The sequence below is a fragment of the Maylandia zebra genome, linkage group LG6 (genome assembly GCF_041146795.1).
Source record: "Maylandia zebra isolate NMK-2024a linkage group LG6, Mzebra_GT3a, whole genome shotgun sequence".
NCBI lineage: Eukaryota > Metazoa > Chordata > Actinopteri > Cichliformes > Cichlidae > Maylandia > Maylandia zebra.
The window spans coordinates 18103744-18126136 of NC_135172.1; the positions used below are offsets into that span (position 1 = coordinate 18103744).

General features: G+C 41.0%; 2 protein-coding genes across 2 annotated transcripts; both read right to left on the reverse strand.

Moving 5' to 3' along the window:
- Positions 1–287: 287 nt before the first annotated feature.
- msmo1 (methylsterol monooxygenase 1) lies at positions 288–5134 on the reverse strand. The gene is made up of 6 exons (XM_004549276.3): positions 5026–5134; positions 3946–4242; positions 3659–3807; positions 3046–3172; positions 2721–2875; positions 288–1115 (listed from the first exon to the last, which is right to left on the reverse strand). Exons 2-6 carry the CDS (start codon positions 4198–4200, stop codon positions 926–928), a joined length of 876 nt encoding a protein of 291 aa, XP_004549333.1. The 5' UTR covers positions 4201–4242; positions 5026–5134; the 3' UTR covers positions 288–925.
- A 4505-nt stretch (positions 5135–9639) lies between these two features.
- Positions 9640–21498, reverse strand: klhl2 (kelch-like family member 2). The gene is made up of 15 exons (XM_004549278.4): positions 21029–21498; positions 18810–18929; positions 18607–18713; positions 18372–18493; positions 15185–15347; positions 14911–15020; positions 14699–14815; positions 13454–13603; positions 13259–13376; positions 12888–13085; positions 12648–12749; positions 12271–12399; positions 11968–12108; positions 11731–11874; positions 9640–11172 (listed from the first exon to the last, which is right to left on the reverse strand). Exons 1-15 carry the CDS (start codon positions 21094–21096, stop codon positions 11144–11146), a joined length of 1818 nt encoding a protein of 605 aa, XP_004549335.1. The 5' UTR covers positions 21097–21498; the 3' UTR covers positions 9640–11143.
- Between the last annotated feature and the right edge of the window lie 895 nt (positions 21499–22393).

Sequence of the window (22393 nt, forward strand, 5' to 3'; positions counted from 1 at the left end):
CAGTGAACCAACTCCATGTACACCGAAAGGCCACAACATTAAAACCACTGACAAATAAAATGAAAAACACTTATCATTTTTGAGAAGATGCTATCTTCACCCAGCAAGCCTCTGGAATGCTACTTTGACACATACAATGGGCCTAAGCATGGCAGCACTTAGTCAGTGTTTCCACTCACTATATTAAAAAAATGTCAATTTAGCAGTAATGGATAAATTTATAGCTCGCTGGCACATATGTTCTTCTCTGACTAAATTCAGAAAAACAAAACTGCTACAGCAACAACTCCTGTTTAAATTTGTTCACATATTTTATTCTGACAAAAACAGAAAAACAAAACACCAAAGATTTTTTTATTTTATATAAAATTAGAGCAGCATTTAATTATTTTTACAGGCTTGAATGACCTAGAACACATCCCCTTTTCATCAATAATTTACAGTTTGCATCAAACACGCCTGACTGGTTTGTTTTCAAAAGTCTGCATTGAGTTTATACAGTTTCCACCGAAGTGCAGATTCAGCTACAGGAAGGAAAGACCACATCAGATCAATTAGAGGAAGTGCTAAAGTGCTGAGACATTCAGAGGGTTAAAGAAGCATTTAAGTTTAAGCCTTTTGATAACAAAGAAAAATCGAAGTGAGGACTTGATGGTTTTTATTCAGCCAGCTGTTGGAATAAAAAAAGCAGACATTTCTTCTTTTCTAAGAAGGCACAGAAGGCAGACCGAACCAACACGCAGTCTGATTCATAATCAAACCACAGCTGTGCTGACTCGTTTTTTAAAAACACCTTTTGCATGTGTTTTATTAAGTGTACAGAGATGAAAATCAGCAGTAATTGCGTGGTTTTGTCTGTACGGCTCACTGCCTCTTCTCCACCTGACAGGACAGGCGTGTGTCCATGAAGGGAGGCTTGAGCAGTTTACTGCGTCTTCTTATCTGTCTGCTTCTGCATGTAGCTGTTGTACTGGCTGTCTGTCTTCAGCAGTTTGTCCCACCACGTGAAGGTGGAGGCGTAGTTCCCGACAAAGTTCATGTGGTGGAAGTCGTGGAAACGAGCGCCGGCGTAGAACGGGATCAGGTGGAGCGGGTTCAAAGGAATGTCGTAACCGCTAATAGAAATAAGAAGAGGAAAAAAGATATGTCATAATGTCACCCAAAAAGTGACCAACTTTCACAAATGAGTAAAAATCTTTGATGATAACTATCCTTCTAAAACAAAAACATTTGTCTTTTTCAGAAAGCAGAATGGTTCTCAAAGTCTGTTACTGAAGAAAAGATGGGTTTAACTTGGCTCTGTCCTCAGGCTGATGTTTTCAGTTTTAGAAGAGTGCACAGAATATTTGTACGAGACTACTTAAACTTGGTTAATCGGTTAATTAGTTTGAATCATTTTACTTATATCACAAGAAATTAAATAATAAAAAGAAGAAATCAATTGACAGGTGGAAAGGGCGCATGTCGTAGCTTCAGCTTATGAACCCAACCCTGATTTTAAAATAATTGACACTTTAAATGAACAAATTAAATCAACAACATCAGCAACCTCTGATAGAATCATGACAAAAGAAGAAGCAAGAAAGATTAAACCAATTGATGTCAGTCCCAGACATATGGGAACTTTGTATCTAAAGCATTTTCACACAAAACGTTCATCACAATACTGAATAATGATGTTAGTTATGTTCCTTTTAAACCGTTTTAGTATGCTGTACATTTTACACATTTTAATTTTGTCAAATTTCAACACTTCACATTGGCCCTAACCTTAGGTCTTTGTAAAACTCATAACCTTTACATATTTCTAAATTTCTAATGTGTAATCTATATCTGCAGGTGGTCAAGTGTATATTTCCTTTGTGTGTGTGTGTGTGTGTGCGCGTGTGTGTGTGTCTATATGTATGTGTGATGTACCGGCAGACTGTGAGCTTTGTGTCTTCCCAGAACTTTATAGTGTTCAGTAACGATGCAAATGTTTATGATCTGCTTTACTTTGACTGTTAATTTGCTTCATTATTTATAATGTTTAATGTTGATTGTTATCAAACTTATCAAACTGTTTTTCCTGAGTTTTCTGAATATCTTGACCTGAGCCTTTTCTTAAAAAGACGCTATACAAATAAATGTGTAATTTTGATTATTATTATTATTATTATACAGTAAACATTGTTTTCATAGAAAAAGTTAATTAAACAATATTATAGTCAAAAGTACTATTTCTACACTACAAATGTGTGATAATGTGTCCTGTATTAACAAAGGAGTTAATGAAGACTGTTTAACAGAACATCTGATGAGCTCTGTGGCCCTCTAGAGGACGACCTCGACACACCACAAACTAAAGTTAAGATGTATGCTTAATCAGTTTGATTGGGCTCAGTGATGAAGCTGTAAAATAAAAATGAGTGAAAACAAACTACATTGTCCTATTTACAGCCACCATAATAAACCATCTGGCACAAGGCTGTTTCTGGACAAGAGGTTCAGCTTAAAGAGAAATTAAAACCTCCAACTTCTCTCCTCACTCCCCCCACCTGTATCTTTCCCACAAATCTCATTGGGTTGAAGGGAGAGAATGAGAGAAGGAGAGAGATGCAAGGTTCATGTGCTTCCTTGAGCTGCATTTAAGAGACTGAAAGATCATCTTTGATTGTGGAATGATTTTCAGCAGAGCGAGGAGTTATTTAGTGAAAAGGAAAGCGCCCACTGTGTCCTACCTGTGAACATCGATGGTCTCCATCAGACGGAAGGCGACCCAGGCCCAGAGCAATAACACGTGGTTGCAGAAGATCATGATGCCAATGAAGAAGCCAGCCCCGAGGATGATCGTCTCAGCGGGGTGAGCGTATTCTGCCTGCATGCCAAACGGAGCCTGAGGCAGTGGAGAGACATGCTGACTGTACGTACACATAGTGTTTTTTTTGTTTGTTTGTTTTTTAATTGTAAACAGCTGCTAAAACACGCTTAATAAGTAACTCTTCCATAAACAGACTCAGCAGAAAGCTTTGTTTATTGATCTTATCACTCATCTGTTTTACTCACAGTGAAATCATGGTGGACTTTGTGGATGTACTTGTAGATCCGGCGGTGATGCAGTATGCGATGAAGGAAATAGTGCCAGGCATCCTCAACAACAGCACAGCCCAAGCACTGAGCCAGGAGATATGGCCTGGAGAAGAAGGCCAAGAGAAGTTTACAAAAGCACACTGAAATTATCCCAACAGACAGATCTGACAGACAATTAGCAACATGTGGAACAACTGTGTTACATGTATAAAGCATATTCAAATGTTCCCTTTCTATTTAGAAGCAGATCAACATATCAGGTCATGTATAATAAAATGTAAGTATATTTTTATATAAATTATTGCTGTGCAAGAGCGAAAAAATTCTTTAGAGTCTTAAAGAGTCTCATTGTAACCATAATTATTGTATTTAGGGAGTCCACATTTGATTTCAAGGTCACACTTTGGTAAATAAAGTTGGGTTAATACCAGTGTTAACATGATGTCAATACATTTTTTTTAATCCTATAGTTGTGGTTAATAGCAATGCATTACAGGACCCATAATTCATATGACAGTTGTGAAACCGCTCTACTGTATGTCTAGGTCACTTTAATCCATTTAGGTGTGCATTATTGATCTGCACTGACCAGCGTGGCATGGAGTCCCAGTCATAAGGAATGTTGAAATACTCGGTGAAGTAGTAAGTGCCAAAGATCAAAGGCAGCTGGATGCAGAAATGGTTGAAAAGCAGCATCTTGAAACACCTCCACTGTTTCTCCCACGTCTCTGGCTTGTCCTGAAAAAAAAAAAAAAAAATCCAAAGGGATTTGTGTCTCTTCCCGGGGATCAGGAGAATGCGTAAACCATCCATCTTCAAACAAACAAACAAATAAAAAACAAGATCAATATCCAACAATTTAAAAAAAAAACAAACCTGCTGAATCTTGTATTTTTGCATGAAAGGCAGGAACTGGAAGAGAAAACCGGGCAGGCAGAACAGGAAATAGATTAACTCGTGGACGATGAGCGAGCCCCAGGTGGCAATCTGGAATTTGGTGTAGTTGTCCAGCATGTAGCCCCAGGCGTGTTTCAGGGAGGGCTGGAATGGGTTTTCTGGCAGAACAGCATCGACATACTCGACTGCAAGATAGGCAGAGCTCAAAATGTTTGCAGTGCCGTTCACCGCCATGCTGAAAGATAATGCAAGCTGGCTGCAGGTCAGGAGAGAGGCCTGAAAGACAGGAACACAGCTCTTAATTATATCTGTAGGAACAAAAATAAGTAGAATCGATGCAAAATTACATTTCCACTATAGTCATGCTACACCACAGTGTAAGTTTTAAAATAAAAATATAAGACAAAAATCAGACATAATGTTAAGGATAATTATTAACTGAAAAAAACAAATACAATAGTAGAAGTAAAGTATTCAAAGTAGGAACAGCTATTTTAAAAAAACATAATTTTCAATGTTAAGTCATTTAATAATGCCACTTTACCATAAATTTTGTCATTTGACTGGGCTACATCTCTTTGTTTGTCATTTTTTGACGAAGTTGTTGCCTACAGTAAGCAGACATTCAACTTTAGGACGTTTTTTTTTTAAGTTTTCTTTAAAGCTGCCAGAGAGTAACTATTTTTATCAATAAAAACACGCATAACGAAACTAATAATACAAGTATTGACACTTTCCCATCTCACAAACGCATTCAAGCTAACAGCTCTCCAATTTTAAACCCTACTACCTCTTAACACATAACACCTCATAAAAGCACCAGTGTGTCAACTGCAGGTGGCATAAATAAAATCTTTATTAAATTAGTTCATGAATCATTAACTACGTCTCAGTAAACAAGCTAGCAGAGGCCTAAATATCTTCTACAGGCTTTTGCCCGAACTTGTGGCACTATATTCTGCTGTTTTTACGCCTAAATAACAAACAAGTATTTTCTATAGAAGCTAAAAATGTTGCTAAATGCCCTGATTAGTGCCGAGAACAAGCTTCAACCCTTACCTTTCCGCTGTATGTCCCGTCTACCTGAGCGAGAGGTGGCCGAGCGGGTGAAGTATAGTAATATCGGATACTCCGATTGGCCGAGAGGAAAGGAGATTGACGTCGAGGGGCCGAACTTCCCCTCTGATTGGTCCGCAAAATGGAGCGACTATAGTGAGACTGGGGGTTTCTACAGCAACAGCCAATCAGAAGTGAGGTCTGCTTTCGTAACCGAAGCATAAGTTAACAGGCTGTATGAGGGAAGAGATGGGGTGGTTCGTCCCGAGATACTTGAGCCATGCGTTATCTTCACTTTTAATTGTATTTTATAACAGATTCTGACTCCAGTGTTTACTGTGGAAATACTGTGGACACGTTGAGACGCACGTAGTATGAGTTATGTTTGTTTTTCTGTATTAAAAATAACTAATTCGACACAAATTAAACTTTAGGTTTTCCTATTTGTTACCATATTATCTAACATAAAATATAATCGTTTCTGTTCCAAAGCAAACTATGTAGTTAGTTGCCAACTGTGCAACTCCCTTTACACTACAGACAGAACCATCATTTGTTGGATAATGATGCACTTATTTTATTTTATTTATTTTTTTGTAATGTTACCTCTGCAGACCATCACAGTGCATTTTAAATCAAAGACGTGTAACATAAAAAAGAAATTCTGCTAACTGTATACAAGGAATTGCAGACATTTTCAGAGGATCCAAATTAATTGAACAAACTAACAAAAGTTTACAGTGTGGATTGTTTTTAATACTTGGATGAAAATCCTTTGCAGTCAAAGACTGCCTCAAGTCTAGAAACCATGGATGTCACCAGTTTCTGCTTGTTTGTGGATTTGTCTCCATTTAATTTTTAAGAACTAAAAAGCATGTCTGTAGGGTTGAAATTAGGCGACTGACTTGCCCATTGAACAGAAACCATGCAGGCTCAGCCACCAGGGCCAGGCTCCGCCACCGTCTCAGCCAATAGGTCCAGGCTCCCCCAAGCCGAACCACCAGGACCAGGCCCTACCAGGTCCAGGCTCTGCTATAGGTTCAGGCTTCACCAGGCTTAGCCATCAGGCCCAGGCTAAGGCTTTAGGCTCTGCCACGAGGCCTAGGCTTAACCACGCTCAACCACCAGAACCATAATTTTACAAATTACAGCCCAGTTTCCTTACTTAGACAGTTCTCCAATATAACTGGACATCTATTTTTATTTTATTTTTTTGCAGGGCTTGACAACTTATTGAGAATAATACTATTTTAATCTTTAGATCAGCTAGATCAACATTTATGGCAATGATGAAGTTAGTGGAAAATATAACTGAATACATAGATAATAAAAAATATGAAGTGAGGATATTTATTGACCTGAAAAAGGCTTTTGATATGATGACCACAAAATATTCTTACAGAAATGGAAAGATATAGTGTGAGAGGGGTAAAAAACAAAAACAAAAACAACTGGTTAAAAAGTTATCTTGGCAATTCATACAAACTGCTCAGTCAAAATCTGTGTTCTTGAATATTACCTGTGGTGTCCCACAAGGTTCAGTGCTGGGTCCCAAATTGTTTACTACGTATATCAATGACATCTGTAGAGTTACAAACATACTAAGGTTTGTTGTTTTTGCAGATGATACAACCATTCTTTTTTCTGGGGAAGGCTTTAAAGACTTAAAGTTATCTTTAAATTAATCCAAAACCAAATTTATGTTGTTTGGAAATCGAGAAATGTTTATAACTGGAGACTGGAAATTGATAAAGTATCCAATGAAAGAGTATTTGAAAAGAGATTTCTTGGTGTAACTTTGGACTACAAGCTTTGTTGGAAAGTATAAATCAAACACTTGTGAAACAAGATCTCAAAAACCACAGGGATTTTGGGAAAAACAAGGTACGTCCTGAACAATACAAGATTGCACACACTTTACTGCACATTGCTACTACCATATTTAAGTACTGTGTTGAAATCTGGGGCAACACTTACAAGAGTCCTCTACAAAACATATGCACAATGCAAAACAAAGCAATAAGGATAATACATAATATTTGGTATCGTGAAGACACAAATAATTTTTTTTTAATTACAAGGTTGAGTTCCCTTTCGAACACCCTTTGTTTTTGCGTTACAGATCCTTTTGTTGAAAATGTTTTTATCATGTTTTCTGTTTCCCGTGTTTGTTTTGTTGAAATTTTAATCATTTGAAATAAGAGAAAGAAAGAAAGATAAAAAAAAAGAACAGTATGTCATTACTTTTCCTTGAGAAACTCTTTTACAGTATGCTTGGGGTCAGCATATTCAAATTCAAATTCAAATTTTGTCACGTACACAGTCATACACAGTACGATATGTAGTGAAATGCTTGGACAACTGCTCGTGACCTAAAGAAAACAAAAAAGGAAAAGGCTATGAATAAGATAGGAAATAAATATGAAAAATTAAAAAGGGTAAATTTAACTAGGAAGGAATAAAATATAAATTAAGGTTAAAAATGAAATAACTGTACAACACAAATTAGAATGAAGGGTAAATTTAACTGGGAGAATAAGATAAAATATATAAATTAAAGTTGAAAATAAAATAACTGTACAACAAAATACACAATATAGAACTATATAAGAATGTATGAAGAAATATAAATAAATATATACACAATAACAGCAGCTGTACAAGTATTAACTGGAAGTGAAGAATGTAGTGACCAGTGTTGTGCAATCCACATTATGTCTTGTGCAGTGCAAATATGCTTGAAGTGATTAAGTGATGAAGTGAAAACAATGTCTAGAATGTCCAGTGTGTGTGTAAGAACCATATGTGTGGGTCAGTACTGTGTGGTGGTGTGATTGAGAGACCGTATCGCCTGCGGGAAGAAGCTCCTCCTCAGTCTCTCTGTGTTGGTCTTCAGGGAGCGGAATCGCTTTCCTGACCTCAACAGAGAGAACAGTCTGTTGTTGGGATGGCTGAGGTCCTTCACGATCTTCCTGGCCTTGGTCCAGCACCGCCTGCTGTAGATTGAGTGCAGGTCAGGGAGCTCGGAGCGGATGGTGCGCTCAGCTGACCGCACAACCCTCTGTAGAGCTCGTCTGTCCTGCATGGTGCTGTTCCCGAACCAGGTTAAGATGTTTCCCGCCAGGATGCTCTCTATGGTGCACGAGTAAAAGTTCCTGAGCACCTTGGAGGGCAGTTGGAAGTCTCTCAAGCGTCTGAGGTGGTAGAGACGCTGACGGGCCTTTTTCACCACGGTGTTGATGTGACAGGACCATGTTAGGTCCTGCGTGATGTGAACTCCGAGGTATTTGAAGCTGTCCACTCTCTCCACTGGGCACTCGTTGATGACGGGGGTCTGGTAGTTCCTCTCCTGCTTAGTGCTGAAGTCCACTATCAGCTCCTTTGTCTTACGAGCATTTACACTGTAAAGCACTATCTGATCAGTTTTACAACATTTGTCTCAATCTGAGCAGAGTCTGTAGTCCTGTGCACATCACAGTTCATCCTGCTGTTTCAATCAGCAGTCATACCATCAATAAACACTCTTAATTTATTGCGTCCACCATGTTTGACCGATGTGTTACGCTGAGCCGTTCCTTTTTTCCCCTCCATACTTTTCTCTTTCCATCATTTTGGTACAAGTTCATCTTGATTTTCTTTCTTCAGACTGTTTCCCCAGAACAGCCTAATCTGGCCTTTATGTTCTTGAGTGTAATTAGTGGTTTGCACCTTGTTATAAACCCTCTGTGGTTCTATCGATAAAGAGGTCTCTTAACTATAGGCTTTAACAGTGATACACTTACCTCCTGGAGAGAGTTCTTGACTTGGTTAGGTGTTGTGAAGTTGCTTTTAACTGTTATATACATTAATATTCATTTGTTTTGTTATAACAATGTACCAGATTAAGGATGTCACCACTAAACATTATGCTCTCTGTGTGGTAGATTTATTTAGTTTTTTTCAGCCTACCTTGCACCGATAGCTCTTTGGGCCTTGTGTTGATAATTACAGTGAAAATCTATAGAATAAAAATTCAACACCCTGAATTAAAACTTCAGATGCGTTTGCTGCGACATTAAAAAAAAGAAAGAGGGAAAGTGTTTTACTGCACAACAAAACTGTTCATAAGCCAATAATTCAATTATTTTCGAGCCACTGAAAATAGGGGGATTATGCATAAAAATAAAATTCCTGTAATTACCAAACAGTTAATACAACACTTTTGTTAAACCCCTTCAATCAAATCCTAACTGCTTGGCTTAAAATTCCCTGTGGTGGTATACATTGTACAACAAACTAATTTTATTGTTTTGCCTAACTGGACATAACTGTAGACCACACTATAAAAGCCCTACAGTCCAAGAAACAGAAGTATTTTTGGCAAATTTAAATTACTAATGCATCTAATGCGTCAATTTAAAAAAAAAAAAAAAAAAAAAAGATTTTAAAAAACGCTCTGTGTTACTCTATTTGCTCCATCAATACATTTAAAGGAGAAAGAAAATACAATATTTGCCTTTAAAACAGAATAAAGCATCATGAAGTGTATTTTGTACCAGATATACTAATGAGAAATGACCAAAAGGGACACTGGGCATTATGAAATATCAGTTTTTGTAACAGGAGTAAAGCATCACACACAGGAATTTCCATTTCAAGGTTTTACTGATTTGGCAAAATATTAAAAACGGATTATATCATTTCACAGCTTTAAATACAAGAAGCATATTTATTAATGATAATATAAAACAAGTAGTGAAACATTGTCAAAGTCATTAGCCTACATGACATTCCTCAATACACTGACAAGAAACAGCGATACCAAGCGATACCAAGTAGCAATATAGTAGGAGAGGCAAGAGACTGAAGAAACAAAAGAAACTCAACAGTAAGTTTGGTCACTTTCCAGAAAGAGAGAACAGATTAGTGAAGAAGAGTCATAAAAGAGAGACAGAAAAGAAGAGACATATTAAAATTGGCACATTCATAGTATGTCAGGGTGTGCAGTAGTTAATACAGTTGCTACACCGAACGAGAAGAGGGTACGGTTTGGAGGGTAGCAGGTTAGAGACAGGAACCATGCAGTGAGTTCAGCCTGCTGTTGTCATGAGTGGTTACAACCACACTAAATATGGCTGCCAGATGACACATCCAACTGGTTTTTGTATTTTTTTTTCTCCCCTCTACCGATCACTGTTTTGTTTTTTTGGCAAGGTGAACGAGGCTCCTGGCTCCAATCAAAGTCAGCTTCCTCCAGAATAATTGTACGCCGTCACCTGCTACAGCTGCTTCTCACGTTGCTGTTCTGGTTGAAAGCGAGCTAACACAGCCATCGCATCCTACCCGAAGTCAAAATGTGTGTTCTCTATCCCAGACCAGCAGCCACTCTCTGTCCAGTAACAGTACTGAAGGCATAATAGAGGAGAAGGGGAGACAGAACGTACTTTGACATTCAGGCACTCTTGAGCAGCCACCCTGCAACACTGTAAAAGATCGGAGGTCACACGGAGTGCGTTCATGCGGCATCGAACCAGGCGTCACCACACCAGATGCACACGAACACACATGCTCACATGTGCAAGCAACAGAGCACCTTTAAATGCTAGCGTACACACACACACACACACGAGCCCTCACACAAACAGACACACACGCACACACAACTCACTTCTCAATAGGATTTTTAAAAAATGAAAGAGAAACCCATTTCAGTCCCAAATGGTCCTTCTCTGCCTTCCTCTCCCATGGAGCAGGCCAGTGGTCTTTCTCTGAGCTAACATTACTAATGTTAAAATAACTCTGGAGTTAAAGTAGCTTCATATCAGTAGCGTTTCTGTGGCACTGCAGTGGTACACAGATGCTTCAAACAGCTTTGTCCAGTCACTGCTGCGGTCCTGCCACGAGAGATGGGAGGGGTTAAAACACAGGTTTGATCCCCTTGTTGGTTACAGCTCCCCCCATTCAGGTAAGTGCAAAAATCCTCGTCATCTTCAACAACATTCTTGTAATTTCCTTCATCTTCGTCAGTGCCTAAGCTAATGCTGCCCAACATTTGAAGCATTGGCATCGTAGACAGATCCAAGATCAGTATTCAGCAGGAGAATACGTTCAGCTCCCAATCAGCGGCAGGTGTTTAGAGCAGTCATAAGGGCTTGTCAATCACAGTCACACCTGAAGTAACAGAAATAAAATAAGTTCAAACAACTATATCCTCGTTTTCTTATACAACAGGCTTCCATTTTTGGTAAAGCTTATAGTGATGGCCTGGATCAGGTGACTGAATCCTCTTTTAGTTGCACTACAATAGCTCTAAGCTGCTGGGGGTTTCCCATGATGCACTGAGTGTTTCTTCTTCACTCTCTGTGGATTGAATCTTTAGTTATTATTAAGTGGTTCTCATCCACAGTGTGTCTTTTGTCCCGTTTTCCTCTCCTCACCCCCAACCAGTCACGGCAGATAGCTGCCCCTCTGTGAGCCTGGTCCTGCCAGAGGTTTCCTTCCTGTTAAAAGGGAGTTTTTTCTTCCCACTATTGCTAATTGCTTGTTCATAGAGGATTCATTTTATTGTTGCAGTTTTCTCTATGTTATTGCAGGGCCTCTACCTTACAATATAAAGCGCCCCTTTGTAAATCATTCTGCACAGTATGGCTCAAGTAACCACAAGAAATAACAAAAGCCAACTTCAAGAAAGCATTGAAAACTGTGTGGCTCCATATGTGGAGCGCTGACCTGCATAACTGCGACCTGTGCTCATGCAGGTCGGCAGTAACGTCCACTTGTCAGTGATCGGATTGTAGAACTCCACCGAGGCCAAATTACAGCTTCCGTCATCTCCTCCCACCACGTAGAGTACATTATTTACAGCACACACGCCTGCACACACAAACGCACAACGATTAAAAGACATCTAACACAAGAGCACCACACATCCGAGGCTGCTTGGTGAACACACGCCGTGTTGCTTACCTGCATTACGTCGACACATGTTCATGTCAGCTACTTGTCTCCAGCTGTTAGTGGCTGGATCATAAACTTCACAACTCTTCCTCACCAATGGACCATCGTGGCCCCCCACAGCATAAAGTAAACCTTTTAATACACCCACACCTGAGGAAGGCATTGGACATGCACTTACTAGAGATCACACTGTGCAATGTTTTTCATTTAGTCCTCTTTTATAAGTAAGCTTCAGTAAAGATTTGTACTGACAAAAAGATCAGTTGTTCCATTTAGTATTTTAAACACAAATAACTTCAAAAGTTGACACACCTGCTCCACTGCGTCTTGTTCCCATCTCTGCTATATAGCTCCACGTGTTGCTTTTAGGGTTGTAAGCTTCTACTGTACTTAAACACTGCCTGGTGGCTCCGTCATAACCTCCAACAGCATAAAGGATCCCTGAAAAACATGCAATCCATAATTTAGAACGAGGTGCAGGGGCGGATAAAAGACACAAGTGATGGAGGAACTATGATATTTTTAATCACACCGCTCTTGCCATAGTATATATCGTAGTACTGTAGTATTTTGTAATAGTGGTTTGTTTTAAAAAAGAAAAATATGAGCTCTACTGAAGCTGTTTTTCCTTAGTTTTTTTTTCACCTTCTATTTCTAAAAGCTAATTTTAGTTTGGGAATCATATTCACCATTGACAACGCCGACTCCTACACTGCTGCGTCGGGTGCTCATGGGCGCCACATGGAACCACTCGTCTGTCTTAGCGTTATACGCCTCGACCGTAGACAGACCTGCAAACACGCAGAGCGTCAATCAAAAATACAGCAGTCAAACATTTTGAAAATTCTCTGCTGTCACATTTTTAAAGGACATTTGGCGTCACACGCTGATGTCACGACCACACAAATAAAAAAAGCGTAGCAGCAGACCTGTGCTGCCGTCAAAGCCTCCAACAGCGTACAGGAGTCCGTTGAGCACAGAGGCCCCGAGCGTCGATCGACGGTCCTGCATGCTGCTCACGCTCGTCCAGCGGTCCATCATCGGGTCGTAACAGTCGACCGTCCGCACGCGCAAAGAACCGTTGAAACCGCCCACCGCGTACACGCATCCAGCCACATACACCACACCTGAGAGAGAACACAAAGTTTAAAACATCTTTCATTCTCCTGATCAGTGCTGAGTGACATAAAACTTTATGTATTTTTTATTCTCACTTTTTCTTGGGAAAATCCTGGTAGGATGAGAATCAAACTGGTGACATTCTTCAGCTCATTTATTATGATTACTGAGGGTTTCCTACCTGCTCGGCACCTCCTAGTTGGGAGTTCAGCCACTTGGTACCATCGCTGCTCCTCAAAGTCGTAACATTCAACACTTCGAATGGCCTTAGGAGCCTGACCGCCAACCACCACCATCACCTACGCACAACAGCGATGCCATTACAAGATCACATGCTGTTTTGATGTGGATGTAAGTGTTCATAGTGTGTTAGTACCTTAGGACAGCAGGCTGGAGTCCTCATGCGTGTGCGGGCGGTCTTCATCAGAGCTCTCTGGTCGGCCGGCAGCAGGTGGTACTTCATGGCCTCAATCAGGTAGTCTTTACAGGCACTGCTGTTCTTAATCAGAGACTCCTCCTCCACCCGCTGACACAAGTGAACAGTGAGGGAGGAACCGATCAGCTTGCATGATTTACCGTTACAGTACATCGCAGTGAGTGTGATGTTTCTGAGCTAAAGTCAGCATAAGAAAAACCCATAAGAAAGTGAAAAATCTTTGGCTTATAAAATATATAAGCCAAAGTGTGTTTATATCAAACTGAATACTGTCAGCAGGCATTGTTAACTAATTTTTTTTTAATATTCAGGAAATGACTGGTATTTGTACAAGGTCATGATGTTTTTTCAGTAAAAAAATAAATGCTAAAGGACTTCAGCCGCTGCCACTTTACTGTAAAAACGATTCAGCCACAGCAAACACTGCACTCAGTTTTGCACCAAGAAATAATCAAATCCACTTCTTTAAAGCAACAGAAGTGACAAAGAAAAATAAACATTCATTTATATTTTTAATTTCATCACTTTCAATAAAAGTGCCCTTTCTGACAAGTGAAGCACACATTCACTTTACATCATAGTTTGTTTGTTTTTTATACATATCTTCAACACATCAGTGAAGTGTACACACAGAGATACACACAGACACACAACATCTTCCTGTCATAACCAACCTCACCAGCAAGATGACAGAATTAGAAAGCCTTTCTTGCGTGAGCTTGTTTGAACGTCCCAGAAACAATAAAACAGGCCATCGTTGAATGTTGAAGCACTGCTCTGCTGCACTGTTTGCACTCGCACGAGTCTGGTCTTTAAAAAGTATAAATTACATTATATTGTGTACATTGTCTACATTCATAATTTACTGTGGCACCTTATTCCTGTCAGCCCCTCTTTCATCTTTTATTTCCCACATTTTTTACTGAATTCACTTTTAATCACCCTTTCCTGCCGTTTTTCTTTCTCTGACCTACATGTGGTTCATGTTCTGTATATAGTGCTTTTCTACATCACTCAAAGAGATGGGGAAAAAAAACATTAAGGAGGCTTTACACCAGCCCGGTTTCTTTTTTCTTTTTTTTTTAAAAAAGGATGACACACAAAAGGTTACTGGCAGCTGACAGTGCATAAAACTTTAACTCTACTTCATTTAAGTGCAGATTAAAGAACAGCAGCTAAACACACCTGCACCAGGTATTCTCTGGAGAGGAGCGGCAGGCGGACATGTTCCATCAGGTGAGCCAAATGCTCCTGGCGGACGTCTTTATCGTGGTTGACCCAAGCTATGACGGCCTCAAAAACCTGCACACCAGCGCACACAGGCACACGCAAATCATTGTAAAGTTTTTACTCTACTTCTGCTATACGTGCAAAATGAGAACGACGAGAGAGCGTACCTTCTCCTCTGAGGGTATGGTGAGCTTGTCGCTGGCGATAAGGCTGGACACTTGCTCCATGCCCAAATTAAGAAACTCCTCACTCCCGACCACCTCTGTAAAATGTTGCTCTGCGGGCACAAACTGCAGATAAACACAGCTGCTTCTCTCCACAACTTCATTAATTACACCTGTTCTCATTCTGTCTCCCCAGATCCTCCCGGACACGCGGACTCGTTTAAATAAAGGAACAGGGAGTGCTGCCACACACGTGCAGACTTTTGAACGCACAAACCTGCGAAGCTGTTAGCCTGCGTGAGAAGCTGGGAGCAGGCGTGTAGGTCAGCGAAGGCTCTTATTCCCAGGCAGTTGGACGGATGAAGCTGAGAGCTCAGGAACTCACAGCAAGCCTTTTTCACCTCGTTCAGCTGGAGCAGCCCCGCTGCAGGCAACAGCGCCTGAGAAACAAGAACACGAGGTTTGCACACAGGTTTCGGCTTTACTGCCACAGCGTACAGATCAGTACATTTAGAGCGGTGACAGGTTGGCCTGGTGTGCAGAAGAGCAATCTCTGACTCACTGACAGTTTACGTTGATGAAACTGTTCCAGTCTTTTTCAACTTTTAGACCAAGAGAGAAGTGAAAACCTAAAAATAAACTCAGCTGAGCTTAGAGCACAGCTACCAATCAAAGTGATCACATGCTGTACGTGCATCTTTTATAGTGCCTCTATTTGCACTGTGGTGATCTGATCCTTCCCAAGTTTAAAAAAAATCTATTCAAAGATGGAAACTGCTTTTCTGGTTTAATTTCGTGGGTTTTAAAGCAAGTAGAAAACTTCTAGAGAAAAAGCCTGATTAAATCACATTTCATCGTTTCATGAATGCATTTCAGAAATATTTACGTCAGAAAAACTTAGTTATCCAGGTCAGTGTCATCTTTTTTTAAATGACACCCAATATTAAATACAGCCTTATTTAAATACAGATGCAAGTTTTAGATTTTTCCTGAAACCCAGGAGATTTTTCCAATCACACTCACACCAATTTAGAATTACCAGTTAAGCCAGCCCCACTAACTGCATGTCTTTGGACTGTGGGAGGAAGTTAAAGTATCAGGAGAGCACCCATGCAAACACTGAAGGCCCCAGACTGGATTAGAAGCCACGATCTTCTTGCTGTGAGGCAACAGTACTAACTGCTGCACCACCTTGTCTCTCTAGCTTCTGGCCCTGCGACAGGGCTCCAGACTCCAGACCTTAACCCAACCATAAGCCCTGATCATAATACACGACTTCCTACTGAGTTAAAAGATTTCAATCCTCCAGCCCTTCGATTAGTAAAGACTGCTTGAGCCACAACACCAAAAACACTGAGCCTACCAGTGTTACCAATGTAAGATCAAACCACCAACCTTTCGATTAGTAGTCACCCTGCTTTACCTCCTGATCCATAGTTATCTCAAGATAAGAAAAGCTTAAGAAGTGTGAAGACATAATATGGAAAATATGAAAGATATCATGTACATGTACATGTACATTCTTCACTAGATCTTCAACACTTCACTGTCCCAGTCCTGCATCCTGCCGTGTCTAAAGTCAGCCACAATTGTCCCACTGCCAAAGCATACCAACATTAGCAGCCTCAACGACTACCGACCAGTTGCTCTAACACCTGTTATAATGAAGTGCTTCGAGAAACTGGTCCGACGTCACATCATGTCCTGCCTGCCACCCACACTCGACCCACTCCAGTTTGCATACAGAGCTAACAGATCAACTGAAGATGCCATCGCTACAACGCTCCACACCACCATCTCTCACCTGGAAGTGCAGGGCCGTTACGCCAGGCTGCTCTTTGTTGACTTTAGCTCTGCTTTCAATACGATACTCCCGGACAGACTAATAGTTAAACTGCTGGAAATTGGACTTCCTTCCACCACCTGCCGCTGGATCAGAGACTTCCTCTCAGACCGTGTACAGAGAGTTAGAGTGGGGCCTCATCTTTCCTCAGCCCTCAGCCTCAACACCGGCTCTCCACAAGGCTGTGTACTGAGTCCCCTACTGTACACTCTGTACACACATGACTGTGTTAGTTCCCACCCAGACAACACAGTCATCAAGTTTGCAGATGATGCCACCGTGGTGGGGCTCATCTCAGGGGGAGATGAGACTGCGTACAGAGCTGAAGTTCAGAGGCTGTCAGATTGGTGTGCAGATAACAACCTGGACCTCAATACCACCAAGACAAAAGAACTGGTAGTTGACTTCAGAAGGAGGAAGTCCGAGCTGCAGCCTGTCAGCATCAACGGGGAGTGCATGGAAAGGGTCTCCAGTTTCAAGTTTCTGGGTGTGCACATAGACACAGACCTCCAATGGAGCTCTAACACCTCTGCGGTCTTAAAGAAGGCCCAACAGCGTCTCCACTTTCTGAGAATCCTCAGAAAAATGGACCTGAAGAAGGAGCTGCTGACCGTCTTCTACCGCTGCTCCATTGAAAGTGTGCTGACATATTGCATCGGTGTGTGGTTCTCCAGCTGCACCACAGCACACAGAAAGGCACTCCAGAGGGTCATCAATATGGCCCAAAAACTCATTGGACATCCTCTTCCCTCCCTGAAGGACCTGTACAGCACTCGCTGTCTCAAGAGGGCATGTAGCATCCTACGGGACTGCACACACCCAGGACACCGGGTGTTTAAGCTGCTGCCGTCTGGCAGGAGGTTCAGGCTGCTAAGGTCCCGAACAAATAGACTCAAGGACAGCTTTTACAACAGGGCAATAGCCCTGATCAATGTAAATAGCTGACCTGACTGGATACCTCCCTGGACTTTTTTAGGGGGGAGGTAACAATGTTTAAAACAATAACAATAATATTTATATGTATAACAAGGTGCAGTAATAATTAATGTGCAATAATAACAGTGTGCAATACACATACACTTATTCTTCTTTTTTATACTAAGTTAATATACTGTGTTGTGTTGTTTGTTGCGTTGTGATGTGTCATATCGTGTCGTGTTGTGTTATATGTAGTGCCGATGTAGGACAGTTTTTCCAATTTCATTGTACTACTGTACTATGTATGACTGTGCAATGACAATAAAGAGTTATCTTATCTTATCTTATATTATCTACTTAGAATCATCAGCTAACCTAACATATGAGTCTTTGGACCATGGGAGGAAACCAGAGTTCCCACACAGAAAGCCCACAGCTGGCCAGCAGGTTAAAACCCAGAATAGTTTGTTTAACTCTTCACCTTAACCTGATAACCAAAGAGACCGTGTTTTTGTGTGAAGCTAACAAAGCCTTTGATGTGAATGAGCTTTAATGCATCGAGAAAGCTTGAACTGAAATGTTATTTTTGCCTTACAGGTAAATCACTTCCTGTCGAGTTTCCAGTGTGACACTGGAAATGCTGCAAACCTGCTCAGTGTGAGTCCAGGCCGTAGTTATTGAGCTAATGCATGTGTGTGTTTACCTGCACATTATCCTCCGTGACCTGTATCTCCGCCGTGTAGATGTAGTCAATCAACAGGCCCAGAGTCCAGCCATCCATCTCCTTTATCCTCACTCGTTTTGCCCTACTTTCTGCCATCTCGCCTGTTAGTACATGTGCACACGTTAGCTTTTCAGCACCACAAAGGTAGCAACTGTGTCAGGCACTAAAAACAATGAAAGGAACCGAATAGATGAGAATGGAGGAGGGCCGTTACCTGTGAACATAGCGTGAAAGTAAGGGCTCCCAGCAGCCAGAACCACTCTGTGAGCAGCAATCTCGACGTCCTCTGCCACAATGGTCACATCACACAACAGGCTCTGGCTACATGCACGAGTAGGAAACAGAAACCGTTACAGTTTACAGAAAGGATTTGGTGAGGACGAGGCAACAAATAACTGAAGAGACAGTGTGGGACACCTGCGCAGCTCGTTCATGACTTTGAACGCCTTCCTCATGTGGCGAGGGTTCAGAGTGACGGGACCGTGCCTTTCCACTCCGTCCTCTTTGTCCAGAGAGTGTGGACAAAGTCTAGTGCACCTGAGAGGAACAGTACAGATACGTAAACAAGAAGCACACAGGGAACACAAAACGCGTAACTTGAGAGCTACTCGGGTCTCCTGGTGCACGGCAATCACAGTGAGGACATCTTTTTGTTTAGAATCACTTCTAAACACCATAGCTTTAACCAAAAGCACAATCAGACACTGCGTTTAACTTCTCATTAAGTTTTCCAAAGTGTCTTTGCAATCACTTTAAACCCCGACTCGGCTGGTTTATCTCCTAGAGAAGATAAATTACTGTTGATTTGGAAACTGACGGTGTAATATTTCCTGATTTCCTGACAAAAAACACGCACACACTCAGAGGGCGCTGTATCAGGACCAAGCTTGATTTTCACACACGTAAAGAAGGCATCTTCCCAGGAGTCCACAATTAAGATTAAACGCTCATTTGTAAACTGTTTAGCAGTCCAGTCAAAGCTGCAGTATCAGGTAGTGCTTTGTCTTGTTTAAAATCTTATCTAAAGACCTTAATTATTAGTTTATATCAACAAGGTGCAGACTCTCAGTTGTAGCATGTAAAAGCTGAACGGTTCTGCTATAAATTCTATTATCATTGTTATTGCTGATATTATTAACTGTTGTTGTTGCACTAGCGTTATGATTAGAATAGGGGATGCACTGCCTGAGACACTGCTGATACTTGTGTTTGAAAGAGCAGTTTAGCACATAGCCAATGTTGCCAAAGTTATACGCTTTGCATGCAAATTCATATTGTTTTTGTTTATTGTTATAATTTGTAGTTACATAGAATGCAGTCAGTCAGCATTTGTATGATGCTGCACATCATTACTGAGACATGCTGTGATGTATGGTTTGGAGACGCTGGCACTGACAAGGAGATGAAGATGTTAAGATTTTCATTGGGAGTGAGCAGGATGGGCAGGATTAGAAATTCATTTATCAGCGGGACAGTTCAGGTTGAGAAGTTTGGAGAAAAGGTTAGAGAGGCAAGGCTGAGATGGATTGGATGGAGAGTGGATATATCAGGCAAAGGATGTTGAAGATGGAGCTGCCACGCAGGAGGAAAAGAGGACAATCACAGAGAAGATTCATGGTTGTAGGTAAGGAGGCCATGCAGAGGGTTGGTGTGACAGAGGAGGATGCTAGGGATAAGGAGAGATGGAGGCGGGTGATCTGCTGAGGTGAGAAGAAGATGCTGCACATCTTAAAATACAAACACACCCTGCATAAGTTCTCCAGTCACTGACATAAGTAGTGAAACAATGTAAGAACACTGCAGCACTAATAAAAGTGCTTATTCAATATTAATAGCGAAAATGTTCTGAGAAAAATAAGAGTTACAATTTAGAAGAAAAATGACTCCTGTGTGTAAGATATTATTATGCTGATGAATCAAGTAGCACTTTCAGGTGGCACCATAGTCCAGCAGCTCTACTCAGGTGCCCTTCTCCTGAGGGTTTCATGATAAGTCTGAAGAGGTTGTGAGAGAGAACAGGAAAAGTCCAGCTACAGATTTCCATTCATGTTTGAGACTCTGGCGTGTGTCGTAAAACATTGATTAAGCTTAACCTAAGATGGAACCTTCTGACTGCCCAAGGTGTTTGATAAGATCGTGTGTGTACTTTAAACCTTCATTATTGACTATTCATTAAAAACAGATCGATCAAGTTGGCTGAACTGTGCCGGACTAGAAGTATATATATATAATCCGCACAATTACTTTGTTATTTGCACCTCTGAGCGCACACCTCTGCCCTCCCTCTCCTGAAATCAAACATTCAACATGTACATTTACATGCTGCTCCTCTGTTTTCTGTCACAAATACACCCACACACCCACACACGGCTGTGAAGCACACGTCCTCAGTGCCACGAACAGAAACAGAGGCGTTAGACCAACAAGCACAACGTTATGACACCACCACAGAGCCTGCAGCCGGATCCTGCAGCCACAGTCCCCGGGTATCAGTCCTCCCCACCCGGTCATTGAGCAGCCACACCGGCTGGCCGCTGTCTCTGTCAATGCGGCACCATCCGTCAAGCAGCCACTGGGAAACGTCAACACACACAGAGAGAGAGGGGGGGAGAGATTCAGCAGCTTTTTGCACTTACAGCGGATGACTGTCCATGATTCTGGTGTTTTTCAGAGGCTGAAAACTTGGCCCAGCGGCATGCACCATTCCATATCCACAGTGTCGTCTTCGATGGGTCTAAATTCAGGCGTGAATCACGGCGATCATCTGTCCAGAGGCGGAGAGACGGGCTGACGACAGCCCCATTAAAGCAGCCTGTTCCATAGAAACACACAGCCCGACTGCTGCGGTGACACTCTCCACAGACACGTTGCGATTCAGTCCGGCTGTTGTACCCAGCGGACTGCTCCTTATGTGGGCCGAAAAACGCGCAGGAAAGGCGCACACCGCCGGGTCAGACGGGGGTTGTTTTTACTCAGCGTCCCCTCTCTATTACTCCTGTGTGTTTATGGGTGCGAGAGGCGGACGGACAAGGATACCTGTTATTTTCCAATCGCTGATTAAAACGCACAAACAAGGACATGTCGGTAAAGACGGTCCTCTGAGCAGCCAAGGCGTCCCAGAAGAAAGCGCTGTCTCCCTCTAGCTGTGGGAGACTCACGAAACTGAACAAACACTCCGTTCAGTTTGTTCATAAAGAGACAGCTCATAAACAGGAACAGAGGACCTTACATTATAAAGTAAATAATTTACAGTATCACAAGGGGAAACTGTAAAGTGACACTGTAAATACTTTAGACTTCATCATTTACTCCAGGTTTGGTCTTATTATGATGGACAATTTATGCCCTATTTTTGTTGCATTACTTTTTATTTTTTATTCAGTTTAAAAATAAGAACATGAAACGTGTTTTTTGCTTCTCATCAAGCCCAAATTTTTATATCTCTAAATCTGAATTTGTAAATCAGAAACTGCTTTATAATGTCACAGTTTTGACCTCGTACTCTAAATTTGATCCTGAAAAAATTTGACTTGGTTGACTGTTTATGATCTACGTTTGTATCATTTTCAGCTACAGACTCAAGGTGTTTGATTTACTTTCATAAACTATAACAAGTTATTTTGATATACTACCGCGATTTTGATTAAAGGACTCAAACTTTAGATTTTTAAAGTCTAAGTTATACTTTATTAAATAAGGTCAATTTATAAATCAGTAAGTTGGAATTAAAATTTTCATGGCAGAATTTAGATACTATGGATTCAGATTTTAGATATCATATTACTGAGTGTTTGCCTCATGCTAAACCTGCCTTAGCATTTCTCTGTTTTGATTTTATTACGAAATTTGTAGTATTATATTAAGTAAGTCAGTTTTATTTATATGCACAGTTAAGACCAATGTGTTTTGTAGTAAAATAAATAAATAAACACATAAAATAATACTATACTATAATATCTAACAAAAATTTTCTTTGCACTACTTCGAAGCACTTTGCAATT

What these genes read in the sequence shown, in the direction of transcription:
- msmo1 (XM_004549276.3), bottom strand. Translation starts at nt 4,200, where the DNA reads ATGGCGGTGAACGGCACTGCAAACATTTTGAGCTCTGCCTATCTTGCA. An exon ending in AAAAATACAAGATTCAGCAG is followed by an intron (nt 3,808 to 3,945) that starts GTTTGTTTTTTT and finishes TTTTTTTTTCAG; the next exon opens with GACAAGCCAGAGACGTGGGA. An exon ending in TGGGACTCCATGCCACGCTG is followed by an intron (nt 3,173 to 3,658) that starts GTCAGTGCAGAT and finishes CTTCTTCTCCAG; the next exon opens with GCCATATCTCCTGGCTCAGT.
- klhl2 (XM_004549278.4), bottom strand. Translation starts at nt 21,096, where the DNA reads ATGGTGCATGCCGCTGGGCCAAGTTTTCAGCCTCTGAAAAACACCAGA. An exon ending in GCAGGCTAACAGCTTCGCAG is followed by an intron (nt 15,021 to 15,184) that starts GTTTGTGCGTTC and finishes TTGTGCCCGCAG; the next exon opens with AGCAACATTTTACAGAGGTG. An exon ending in CATGTGTCGACGTAATGCAG is followed by an intron (nt 11,875 to 11,967) that starts GTAAGCAACACG and finishes TTGTGTGTGCAG; the next exon opens with GCGTGTGTGCTGTAAATAAT.